The sequence below is a fragment of the Spinacia oleracea genome, chromosome 4 (assembly GCF_020520425.1).
Source record: "Spinacia oleracea cultivar Varoflay chromosome 4, BTI_SOV_V1, whole genome shotgun sequence".
Taxonomy (NCBI): Eukaryota; Viridiplantae; Streptophyta; class Magnoliopsida; order Caryophyllales; family Amaranthaceae; genus Spinacia; species Spinacia oleracea.
The window spans coordinates 185,035,999-185,048,762 of NC_079490.1; the positions used below are offsets into that span (position 1 = coordinate 185,035,999).

The window sequence follows — 12,764 nt, forward strand, 5'->3', positions numbered from 1 at the left end:
TAGAAAAATCTAGATAATACATTTGTAAAAATCTAATAGTAAAATGTATTGTGTAGAAAAATCTAGAAATATGATTGTAAAGTATAATCTAGAATAATCTTAGGAATGTTTAGAGTTATCCTAAGAAAAATCTAGTAAGAAAAATCTAGATATAGGACAAGTGTAGGAAAATCTAGAAAATAGGATACACCCTCTATAAAGAGAGCTCCCACAAAAACCATGAGTGAGGGGTAGAAACAAGGGTTCTACCAAAGAGATAAGTGAGAGACATGAGCTCTCGCAAATATTGTTGTACATCAATTTTTATCCATATAATCAATGATGAAAATACAATTTTGATATATTATTCGGGTCCATCAAAACTTCCGCGTGCGTCCTCAAATTTCTATCATCCCTCACTGATTTTGGAGTGCCAAAATCAATGATGACCTTCACTTCAAATGTTGTGTATTCTTGGAGGAACTCCAATTCTTTCACATTCGTTATGGTAAATTGTTTCCTGCTTTGAATTTCACCAACAAGTGTTTCCATCAATTGAACCTCCTCCTTGATTTCATCATCCAATTCTTGCCGTTTTTGTTCAATTTCATCTGGAGGAAGAGCAAACTTCTCCAAGTCGAGGTCACGAATCCATTCACTTTGCTCGATTGCGTCGCGAAGAATCTTTGTCGATGGAGATACCGCGTGATTGAGGTTTACAGGAGGATCTAACCATTTCATCTTGTTAGGAATGCACAGTTGTTTCTTCATTCTTGAGAGAGAAATTGAGAGATTAATGTAGGTAGTTTTAGAGAGAGAAGTTGAAGGTGGAGAGAGAAGTTGAAGGATGCTGAAATTTGAAAATGGAGGTAAGATGAAGAAGCGAGAGTTAATTCGGTGGGTTAGATAAGAGATTCTATTGAAGTCTATTATATATAGTATGTAACTTTTTTCTATTTGGTCCGATCAATTTTGTTTTTTTTTGGGGTGCGGATGTTTTACCTAGAGTTAAAATAAGAGGAACACAATTAAGTTTATAAATGAGCAATTGAGCATAGTTAACTAGCATGGCCTTGACTTTGTCTTTGTTTGACGTACGGTGACGTGATACACACTTGTACGTGTTTTGCGTACCCTTCTACTTTAGTTTAATCACTACTAGTTTTTCTTAGGTTAGCAATTCTTTTAAGCGCGCTACTTAACACTTGGATTTTGTGTTACGTACTTCTATTTACGTAGTAAAACTCTAGCTAGGCATTATGCATCGTGAACCTAACCGATACAACTAGTGGCGGATCTTGAATAGTCTGGAACCACTTGGGCTCCTCGAAGTTAATAGTATAATAGGTTTACCTTTACGGATGTATATGGGAGGATTTGAATTAGGAGGTTTTGGATAGGATAGAGTTTCCCAAAAGAAATACGAGTACAAAATCTATGATCTTACACTCTGGTGTACCTAAAGCAAGGTTAGTGCACACGTCAAAAAGGTATTATTTTCTTCATTTTTCATCATCAAATAAGAGATAAAGCGTCATTTATTGTGCACCCGGGTATAGGTGTGTTACGACTTACGTAGTACGTGTGTAAGATTAATTATGTTCTCAACAAGAAGAAGTTGGTCCTTAAAGCAAATACTCAGAAATTTAGAAATACATGTCAATACTTCCCAAATTTTCATTGTTGGTTAAGACTTAAGATTAGCGTTTACGTAACGGTCCAGTTATACGACCTTAATTCTCTGTTATAATAGTTGTCCTGTTCTCGTTCTAAAGCCCGTTTCCACATACCATACGCCGTTTAAGTTTTTTGACAATTCATTTGCGAGTAAAAAAAGGAACGGAGGAAGTTATATTTGCTGTAAATTGTATACCCGTACATACATGTATGTATGGCTATTAATTTTGCACCAAAGAGTATGAGTGAAAACTGAATAGACTATTCACAGACAAATATTTCCTAGACTAGATTTTGTTAGCTAGGTTTGCAAAAGGCATGGAAAACAACACAGTTACAATACCTTTGTAATTTTGTACCATTTGATAAAACGTAAATTTGTGAAATTCGATCTTATGCACGGAAGATGGCATTAAACTAGAGCTGATCAAAAGTCGGGTCGGGCCGAGACATTAAAAATTAGCTTGTATGTCGGGCCGGGCCAGGCCAAGATTCGTGCCGGTTTTTTGTGCCCAAACCTGCTAATTCGGGTCTAAAATGTCGGGCTTTCAAGCCGTTTTCGGACCGTGTTCGAAAACGGGCTTAGAAATCCTGCCCAAACCCGTCAAATTTCAAGGCTGGTCGGATCGGCCGGCGGGTCGGGCTCATGTTAACCAAAAACGACGAGCAATAATAGCATAGGAAGTTTCAACTTATTGATAAGATCATAAGATAGATATAAACAACAATGTTTTCAATATTTTTTATAGCTATGTACTTCATAAACCAATTGCAAAATTACAACAATGCAAGTAGAGTCAATCAAAGTCGTCACGGCCTTTCATCAGGATGTCGGGGAGGAATTGAGTTATGGTACTGTACGTACGATAGTGTGTATTTATATTATATCGAAGCACGCGTCCATAACGCAACAACAACAAAGAGCAGCCAAACTGCGCGCAAAAGTGCAAATTAATACAGCAAGACAAACTAAGTTTGTAAATTAAACATCATAATATTAAACACCAAGTTTATACTACTCCCTCCGTCCCTTAATACTCGCACCGCTTTTCTTTTCGGCCGTCCCTTAATACTTGAACCGCTTTTATAAATGGAAATTCTTACCAATATTATATTGTTTCTCACACTTACCTACCAACCCCACCTACACCCCTATTCCCTACAAAAAAATCATTTAAAAATTCACACCCCCAATCACCACTCTCCACCTTTTACATATTTCCTACTAAATATATTAAAAAAATACCCCACTATCAACTAACACCCATTAAATTAATAAGTCAATTCAAATGTCTTAAACTCCACATCGGTCAAACCGATGCGAATATTAAGAGACGGAGAGAGTACAACTTATAAAGTGAGAACGAGGGAAGAATGAAGATACACCTCCTAGGCTCCTACACATTGTTTTCACAATCCCTAATATATGCACAGTTTTTACTATTTGTATATCCAATTAAATATGAATTTGTTTTCAAAAAAAATTTTATATTTTGAAAATACATATGGTTAACAATCCAACAACATCGCACACATATTATTTCATAAGCCCGACCCGAAAAATAATGGGTTTTGGGCAGAATTTTTATGCCTGATTTTCGGGCTCGGATCGGCGCTCAATTTTAATGTTTTTGGGTGGACTTTGGCAAAGATTGCAAATTTAGTTATAAATTAGACCCGGGCAGAATGGCCCGAAAAGCCCGCTATTTATAGTCCGAAATAGCGGGTTTTGAGCAGAAATTTTCGGCCCGAACCCCGCCCAGCCCGCAATTTGATCAGTTCAGCAGTTCTATTTCATATTGCTATTTGTAATAGTGAGATTGTAACATACCATCCTTTCATGAAACCACCGCCACCGCTCTCATGCTGCTGTTTAGGAGGAGGCTGAACATATTGAGGTTGCTGTGGATATTGTGGAGGGTACCCTTGTGCTGGTGGGTACCCTTGCGGTGGAGGGTACCCTTGTTGTGGATACCCTTGTGGTGGATATCCTCCTTGTTGTGGGTATGTTCCCTTGTCTCCTAATTATACCATCAACCAACACACACACATAACAAACGTTGTACAATTAAAACCATTGATCAATAACGTAAACAACTACCCCATCCGTTCCTTAATGTTCTTATTATTTGCACGGATTTCAATGCAAAAGTTGAAATTTTTAAAATGCATAACGAGACCAATCTAACCAGATCTTAAATGATAACGTTTTGATGTAAATAACAGTGAGAATACATGGTCAAAATCTTCATACTTTGGACACATATTTAAGGTGTCAAGAACTTTCAGGAATGAAGATAGTATATATATAACCTTTAATTATGCTGGATTAATTTAGTTGTCGCATACTTAATTATTCAAACATTATGACAATTAATTTCGGACAAATTGCAAACCTTGAGGAGGAGGATAATAACTCATCGAATTAACCTCGATCGATATGCTTCTTTCGATCCGTTTGTTTTCTTCACCAAATATTGGAGCAAAATACACACGAGAAGAAAAGAACAAGAACAAGAACAAGAAGAAGTTTGTGATGTTAAAGAAGAGGAATATAATGTATTAGTATCAATTGTTAAGTGAACGACCCTATCAACTACTATCAATTAGTATCAACCAAACCCAATTGACTTTCTCGCTGTTACGCGGTTATACTCTTCTACATTCTTTAAATTATGTCACATGGATCATTAATTTTATTGTTATGAACCAAATAATAAAACATAGTGGCTGCCATCATATTATTCAGGATTTAACCAATGGGATTCATCGAAGAATATGCTTATATTTCTTAATACAAAAATATTTTGAAAAAATAAAAAACTTATTGTGTAGTTGACTTAATTAGGGTACATTCTATACCGATTTTCATTTATCTGAACTTGTTTTAGTTATAAATTGGACTTGATTAACCTTTATCCGAATTTAGCAAACTTATTTATTAATCTTGAAATAAATGAAAATAAGGAAAATCGAACATGGCGTTGGTCATCTAAGGTATGACATTTCTACAAGCAACATAAAGTACGACAATAACAAAATCAGTGCATCAACGTCATAATCTGTATTTATACTATCATACTCCATTCTTCAAGTCTTCAAGGCAAGCTTCTATCTTTTTGTTGTTGGACTATTGTTGCATATTGGATCGTCATCTGGGCTGGGTTGGGCTGGGCTTGGATTGATTTTGGACCGTGCTTGTAATGCAAGTTTGTTGGGATGTATGCCTAGGGTTGTCAAAAATTGATCCGATCCAATCGATATCGGACAAAAATCAAAGTGACCCGAAAAAAATTTACACATTCAATCCGCATAAGCATAATGACCCCGTACAACTACATTATCCTATTATAGTACTATATCCGAACCAACTATACTCGACCCGTAACCGACTGATGACCCAATTTGACACTCCTATGTATCATGTATGATTGTATCCTTCTCTATTCAACGCAAAGAAGCAAAAGCCTTTTTTTTTTCTTTCATTTGATTTTTTTTTTCTTTCATTTTGGGTTTATTTATACTTCCTCTAGTTCTTAATACGAAGTAGTTTATAACTTGATACGGCTTTGACTTTTACATTATTTATGTACAAACATTAACCATATGTTTTTTAAAAAACAAATCTGAAGTGCTACTTATTAGTTTCATAATGTACTCCGTATCTTTTCAAATTATCAACTTTTTACAGAGTATAATTTTTCCCATTAGAAAATTGTAGATTTTAGTAATTTAAATGGTCAGAAGTTTCAAAATTGTGTAATGACAAGCGTAAAAGTCAAAATGTGGAGAACATTAAAATAAATAGGGTGTTATTTCAAGGTATTATTTGATTCTTTAATGTAACTATTAAAAAAAAAAAGTGTCAAAAGTAACTTTTTGATTAACTTGTTGTCAAAAACTTGTTGCCATAATTTCTGGTAATATTAGTTATTTCTGGTAATATTTGTTGAGAAGAAGGCGAGCGAATTCCCAACAAAACAAAATGTCTTATACATACTCATACATAGGGGCCTAGATTATAGTCATACCTTCCACTTCTACTTTCTATACTTTGCTCTCTTTGTCCTTTTCTTTTTGAATGTTACAATTAATTTATTATAAAATGTGTTAGTTATAGTATCTACTATTTCTATTAATATACAATTACCACAAAATAATCCAATGAATCAATGATGATACTCTAAGAAAATGACCCTCTTTTTTTAGACTAAATTAACTTAAAAAGAGTTGTGTTTTTTTGGTTTTAATGTACATTTTCTCATCAACTTCCCCTGTTCTTTTACTCTGCTTTTCCCTTGTATAATTACTAAGCTTATGCCAAGCTTAGTTAACAAACAAGAATGGCTGCACCTAAAGGAGATGATCTCGGCCCGTTTCCGGTGAAAGAACAGCTTCCCTTCATTGATTTTTGCCTCACTAGCAATCCTCCTTGGCGTTTGTTCTCTTTCTCTATTCCTTTTTCTTTAATGTTCTTGATCTTTTTTAAAAAAAATTGTGCAACACTTGTTTTTAAGTAGTTTTGGTTGGTTAATTGTGTTGTTGTTGTTGTTGTTGTTGTTGTTGTTGTTGTTGTTGTTGTTGTTGTTGTTCTAAGTTATAAGTGAGTGAAGTTTGCTACTAGTCCTATATTAGTCATATATGCACATATTATAATTGGATGAGATTACTATTTGTTTACAATTTGAATAAAAAATAAGGACTCTTTGGTGATATATGTTGAACTTTCCTTGATTTAATTATGTAAAAAACAATGGAAAACTTAGAAATATATTGTTATACTGAATATTACTTCATTATAATTGTGTTTTTGTTGTTCAAATTTTGAGTATTGCTTTGAGTATAAGTGAGTGAAGTTTGCTACTAGTCCTATATTAGCCATATATGCACATATTATAATTGGATGAGATGCAATTTGTTTTCAATATGAAATAAAAATAAGGACTCTTTGGTGATATATGTTGAACTTGTCAAATATTGTGTAATCTCGTATCCTTCTCATTAATAACACACGTATATATATAGTACAACTCATTACCTAAACCCTAGATTACATATTAGGTAACATACCATATGTAGGACTCATATTAGGTAACATACCATATTTAGGACTCTACAGAATATTCACAGAATAATATCTAATATCTTAACATATCTTAACATCCCCCTCAAGGTGGAGCATGTAGATCTCGAATGCCCATCTTGTTCAAAAAAAACTCAAATTGCTTCTTCCCCAACGCTTTAGTGACGATATCTGCTAACTGAACCTTCGTCGACAGTCTCGACACATACGACGGGCTGATGACTGCCTTGTCTCACTCTCATCACTACACGTCGTCTCATCGACACCTGTCGTTGCTGAGACGACGTCTGATTCCACTCGACTGGGTGTATAATGTTGTTGTTCCTCCCTCACAGGCGACGACACCCCTTCGTCGACGCCACTAGTCAACGACACTAGTCAACGACACGTCCTCATTGTCACCTGTATGCGACAACACTCCCTCAGTATCACCCGTAGGTGACGACACTCCCTCAGTATCACCCGTAGGTGACGACACTCCCTCAGTATCACCCGTATCATATAACATAACTCTATCTCATATGATATTCTATCCTCTAGGATAACTACGTTATCCTTAACTCCCTCCCTCAATCGTAACGGCAGTTTCACGAACGTTGCGATTGGAATCACCATTCTTCGATTAAAAAAAATCGAGCAAGAACGCCATTCTTTTCGAACCTGCACTTTTTTTTTTTTCTCTCTTGATGAGAACGCCTTTCTTTTCGAACTCACCAATTATCTCAATATGAATACTCGAATTGGACGCGATTCCAAGTACGAGTCTTTTCTCCAACACAAACCTCATCTTCTACCAATTTGCAGCGGAATTATTATATTAATTACGAATCCCGCCGGTGGGTTTATTTTTCTAACCCACCGGCAGGGGATAATTTTTTTTTTTTTTTTTTTTTTTTTTTTTTTGTAGACGGGTCGTAGGATCTCCCTAAGCTCTTGATACCATGTCAAATATTGTGTAATCTCGTATCCTTCTCATTAATAACACACGTATATATATAGTACAACTCATTACCTAAACCCTAGATTACATATTAGGTAACATACCATATGTAGGACTCATATTAGGTAACATACCATATTTAGGACTCTACAGAATATTCACAGAATAATATCTAATATCTTAACATATCTTAACAGAACTTTCCTTGATTTTATTATGTAAAAAACAATGGAAAACTGAGACTCTTGGGGAAAATTATAATCATATTTTGTAAAAACTTAAAAACACTAATTTTGTGTTTAAGCATATGTCCAAAAAAAAAAAAAAAATTGTGTTTAAGTAGTTCTAATTGTGAGTATTTACTTTGAGTATAAGTGACTAAGTGAGTGAAGTTTGCTACTAGTCCTATATTAGTCATATATGCACATATTATAATTGGATGAGCTATTATTTATCTCGTTATTTGTTTACAATTTGAAATAAAAATAAGGACTCTTTGGTGATATATGTTGAATTTTCCTTGATTTTATTATGTAAAAACAATGGCAAAACTGAGACTCTTATGGAAAATTATAATCATATTTTGTAAAAAACTTAGAAACACTGATTAAATTTGTTTATTTATATGTGATCCTCCTAGTTTTTCACTTGTTCCTTTGAAAATTGTCTTTAACATATAACATAATTTTCGTCTTCTTTGGATAAAGAACAAATATCTGTTAGATATCTAAACATATTAATCTCTTAATATTGTTATATAGATTTAGTATAACAATACATTTTCCAAAAGTCTTTAACAATGTAATTTGGCCTTTATAAAATTGCAGATGAAGCCATCATTCTTGGGTTTCAGCATTTTTTAGTAATGCTTGGGACTACAGTTATGATCACATCCATACTTGTTCCTCAAATGGGAGGTGGACCGGTACATACACATCTTTTGCAATTACCTAAATAATTTACTTCATTATCAATATATGTAATCAATATCCTTTATCAAGTTTTACTCAAATTTTTGACAGGTTGAAAAGGCTCGTGTGATACAAACTTTGCTCCTTGTATCAGGATTAAACACTCTTTTGCAAACTCTAGTTGGTTGCAGGACATCAGTAGTCATAGGAGGTTCATATGTGTTTATAATTCCTGCGATCTCAATAATATTTTCTGATCATTTTGGCAGGATCATTGATCCACATGAGGTTGGCTTTCTTTCAAACTTTCAGTTCAGTGCTTGAAAACAAATTTTATTAGTCTTTCTTAGCTAGTTCTTATCTGAAGGCTAAACCCCGCTAGGGGCTCTTTGGAGTGAGGATTTCCCTTATACTCCCCCCTCAGTTCCAAGGAGTCTCACCTGCAAAGCTGGCTGGAAATACCTGTGCGAGGTACCAGTTCAGTAGGGTCCTTCAACTTACCTATAAAAAAAGAAATAAAAAGAAATTTGATATTGCAAATGTCATTGTAAATGTAGAGGTTCGTGCATACAATGAGAGCGCTCCAAGGAGCACTAATGTTTTCATCAATACTTCCCGTGGTAATTGGTGTTTTGGGATTGTGGAGGATTGCTATAAGGTGAGAATTAAGATGATAATTTCGCGGTTAAATATTAATTAGCTGATTATGTTACAATAATCAGTCTCTCTCTCTCTTTTTCTCATAGATGTCTGTTGTTGTTGTAGGATCTTAAGTCCACTTTCTGCCATTCCTCTTGTTACTCTAACTGGACTCGGCCTATTCCAATTTGGTTTCCCTCAGGTTCTACCATACTCTCTTCTAAACTTGTGTTATATGTTATGATTTTCTGTAATTCCTGATGTAAATGTTTTGCTTTGTTAAGTAGCAGAATTCATGGATTATATAGCATGTTTATTGAACATTAATCCTAAACTGTTAGCATCTTTTTCTAAAGACAAATAAGTAAACAACATTTCCATCTTCTGATCACTGATTATGTTCTCATTATTACCAAGTTTGATACATGTTATCATTATACTAGTACTTGTACAAAGCTGACATGTTTTTGTTGTGATTTGTAATGATAGCTAGCTAAATGCATTGGAGTCGGACTTCCAGCTCTCGTTGTCATGATTTTTATCTCCCAGGTAAATTATACAAGTATGCCGTCTCCAACAACAGTAATCCTGATATTCATGTAGCAGTAATTTTTTTGTTTTAACATGTGACATCAACTCAATTGCAGTACTTAGCAGCCTTGTTGAAACCACTACAAGCCTGTTGTCGCAGATATGCAGTATTAGCAACAGTTGCCCTTATATGGGCATTTGCTGCAGTCCTAACTGCAGCTGGTGCTTTCAAACAAAGCTCCCCCAAAACTCAATTCTACTGTCGTACTGATCGTTCTAATCTTATCAGTGCTGCTTCTTGGTGAGTTACTGTCTATCCTATTCACATCAAAAACCATTACATCTCTTATCAGAAACCACACAGAACTCAGATCAATTTTCTTATGTTTGATCAATTGGTGTAGGATAAGATTCCCTTATCCCTTCCAATGGGGACGTCCAACTTTGAATGCTGCAAATGGTTTCGCTGTAATGGCTGCTGCTTTTGTATCTATGGTTGAGGTATGTTTTTCTTAACCTTACAAATCAAGTACTAGTAACTAGTATATACATATATGCTGCTGTATCAAATATGATTTGATTCTGTTTTCTTTTTAATTATGTATGTAGTCTACAGGCACATTTATAGCAGTAGCAAGATTTAGCAGTGCTACACCAATGCCGCCTTCAGTTGTTAGCCGTGGGATTGCCTGGCTGGTAGGCTTTAATCTCATTCTATAACTTTTTTTTTTTTTTTTTTTTCTGGTTCAAATTCTGGTTTCTCTTTTCATTATTCATTTTGGTATTGGTGGCAGGGTGCAGGACACTTTCTGAATGGCATATTTGGTGCAATTTGTGGCCCAACTGCATCAGTGTAATAGTTACTGTTTTTTTTTTCTTCCAGAAAATTCAGTTTCATCATATGAAAAACAGGCCACAATTCATTAAAGTTTAACCATCAACTCTTTATGCTTCCTATGCTTAACTTACTTCATATGTTCTTTTGTCTTCAGTGCAAATTCAGGACTTCTGGGACTAAACCAAATTGGAAGTCGTCGAGTCACTCAAATAGCAGCTATTTTCATGCTTTTCTTTTCAATTTTAGGTGGGTTTTTACTTAGTTTGAAACCTTTCATAATATCCATGCCAGTTCTAAATAAGAACTTAGCTGAAATTCAAATAAATGGATACTTGTTTTGCTTTGTGTTCTGATTATGAAATGATATTTTTCCTGTAAATAGGAAAATTTGGGGCAATCCTAGCTTCAATACCACTACCAATATTTGCAGCTGTTTACTGCATTCTCTTTGCTTATGTTGGTAAGTATCTTGTACACAAAAGTAGTAGTAAGTTTATAGACAAATTTAACTGTTTGAATTTCTTTATCTTTGTGGAATCTGATTCTCTGTAAGTTGGTAAAATTTCTGAAGATCTGAAAAGAGAATTTTCATATGCAGTATCAGCAGGGCTAGGATTTCTGCAGTTCTGCAACCTGAACAGCTTCAGAACAAAGTTCATACTAGGATTCTCTCTTTTTATGGGCCTTTCAGTTCCACAGTACTTCAATGAAGTGCTTTTGGTTACTGGTCACACTCCTGTCAACACAAAATCAATGGCTGTATGTTCACATCATTTTCTTTTCCACATTACATTCACCCTATTTCTAAAGATGGCCGTGTGCCGGGCGAAGCACGTGGGCCATGGGCCGGGCCAAGCACGGAAGGGCTTCTGGTCGAGCCCACGGGCCGTGGCCTAAACAGGCCGGGCCCATGGCCATTATGCATCGTGTCGTTTCGGGCTGAAAAGCACAAAATAGGGCCCAGGCACACGGCTGTCGTGCTGGGCCGTCGTGTCTAAGCCTAATTTTATTAAATTTAGCGTGTTTTTTCGAGCCGTGTCTTGCCGTGCTTTTTCCAAAAAAAAAACGGCCCAAACCCATGGCCATTATGCATCGTGTCAGGCCAGGCTGAAAAATTCAGAATAGGGCCCAGGCCCACGGGTTGTCATGTCAGGCCGGGCCGTCGTGTCTAAACCTAATTTTATTAAATTTAGGGTGCTTTTCCAAAAAAATGTGGCCCAGACCCGAACTTGTTGTGTGCCGGGTCGGGTCAGGCCTCGGGCCAGCCCGGCCCACAACCATCTTTACTGGCCTAATTTAGTGTCTTAATACTGTCGATTTAAGATGTTATTATGATCAATTTTTCTGTGTTTGTTAACAGTTTAACAGCATGTTACAAGTGATCTTCACCTCTCCTGCAACCGTGGGAGGCATCATCGCGTTGTTGTTGGACATATCTCTCCACCGAAGTCATACCGCAACACGAAAAGACAGTGGTAGACACTGGTGGAAAAAGTTCAGGTCATATGATGCAGACACTAGAAGTGAAGAGTTTTATTCACTTCCTTGGGGACTCAACAAATACTTTCCATCTATTTAATCACACTAGTCACTAAGTTAAATGCAAAGTATGATAAATCAGGAGTTATAGTTTGAATCTAAAATTTTATTTCGTGTTAGTATACAACAGTTTGATGTATATCTGTAAAAAAAAAAAATCAATACTTGATGAAAATGCTAGTATAAATATGAAGGTGACACAAGAGAAGATATACTATGTAGAGGAGGCATGATTAACTAATAAGATCCCTAATCTATGCTTGTTTAAGCTAACTAGTATATGTTAAATCACTTGTTCACTTTTACTTAATTGGCTTCTAGACATCAATCACATAAACATGCTCGTGGCCGGGCCGGGCCCACGTTGGATCACACCGGGCCGGATCGGGCCAAAAAGTTCAAAACAGGACCCAGTCCCACGGGTTGTCGGGCCGTCGTGGCTAAGCTTAATTCTACTAAATTTAGCGTGCATTGTAGTGTCGAGTCGTGCTGTGCCTTGTCGTGCTTTTTTCAAAAAAATGCGGCTCAGGCCCAGCCCACTCCCACGCCCACGACTTCTTACTTGTGCCGGGACATGCTTTGAATCTAAAATTTTATTTGGTGTTATATACAACAGTTTGATGTATA

The 12,764-nt window shown here is 35.8% G+C and overlaps 2 protein-coding genes across 2 annotated transcripts; one reads left to right on the forward strand and one right to left on the reverse strand.

Annotated features, from left to right (window-relative positions):
• Nucleotides 1-2,348: 2,348 nt before the first annotated feature.
• Nucleotides 2,349-4,305, reverse strand: LOC110804827 (cysteine-rich and transmembrane domain-containing protein WIH2). The gene is made up of 3 exons (XM_022010439.2): nt 4,053-4,305; nt 3,488-3,677; nt 2,349-2,588 (listed from the first exon to the last, which is right to left on the reverse strand). Exons 1-3 carry the CDS (start codon nt 4,075-4,077, stop codon nt 2,534-2,536), a joined length of 270 nt encoding a protein of 89 aa, XP_021866131.1. The 5' UTR covers nt 4,078-4,305; the 3' UTR covers nt 2,349-2,533.
• A 1,509-nt stretch (nt 4,306-5,814) lies between these two features.
• LOC110804818 (nucleobase-ascorbate transporter 4) lies at nt 5,815-12,410 on the forward strand. Its single transcript, XM_022010429.2, has 14 exons — nt 5,815-6,093; nt 8,507-8,604; nt 8,702-8,878; nt 9,148-9,248; nt 9,356-9,431; nt 9,719-9,778; nt 9,877-10,061; nt 10,165-10,261; nt 10,370-10,456; nt 10,555-10,613; nt 10,753-10,844; nt 10,981-11,058; nt 11,197-11,357; nt 11,959-12,410. Exons 1-14 carry the CDS (start codon nt 6,000-6,002, stop codon nt 12,175-12,177), a joined length of 1,584 nt encoding a protein of 527 aa, XP_021866121.2. The 5' UTR covers nt 5,815-5,999; the 3' UTR covers nt 12,178-12,410.
• The last annotated feature ends 354 nt before the right edge of the window (nt 12,411-12,764 follow it).

Excerpts from the sequence above, each read along its gene's own strand:
- LOC110804818 (XM_022010429.2), top strand. The coding sequence starts at position 6,000 with ATGGCTGCACCTAAAGGAGATGATCTCGGCCCGTTTCCGGTGAAAGAA. Across the intron at positions 9,779-9,876 it reads TCATGATTTTTATCTCCCAG|TACTTAGCAGCCTTGTTGAA; the intron begins GTAAATTATACA and ends ACTCAATTGCAG. Across the intron at positions 10,845-10,980 it reads GCTTTTCTTTTCAATTTTAG|GAAAATTTGGGGCAATCCTA; the intron begins GTGGGTTTTTAC and ends TCCTGTAAATAG.
- LOC110804827 (XM_022010439.2), bottom strand. The coding sequence starts at position 4,077 with ATGAGTTATTATCCTCCTCCTCAAG. Across the intron at positions 3,678-4,052 it reads TTATTATCCTCCTCCTCAAG|GAGACAAGGGAACATACCCA; the intron begins GTTTGCAATTTG and ends TGGTATAATTAG. Across the intron at positions 2,589-3,487 it reads GGTGGTTTCATGAAAGGATG|TTTGGCTGCTCTTTGTTGTT; the intron begins GTATGTTACAAT and ends TTTTGCGCGCAG.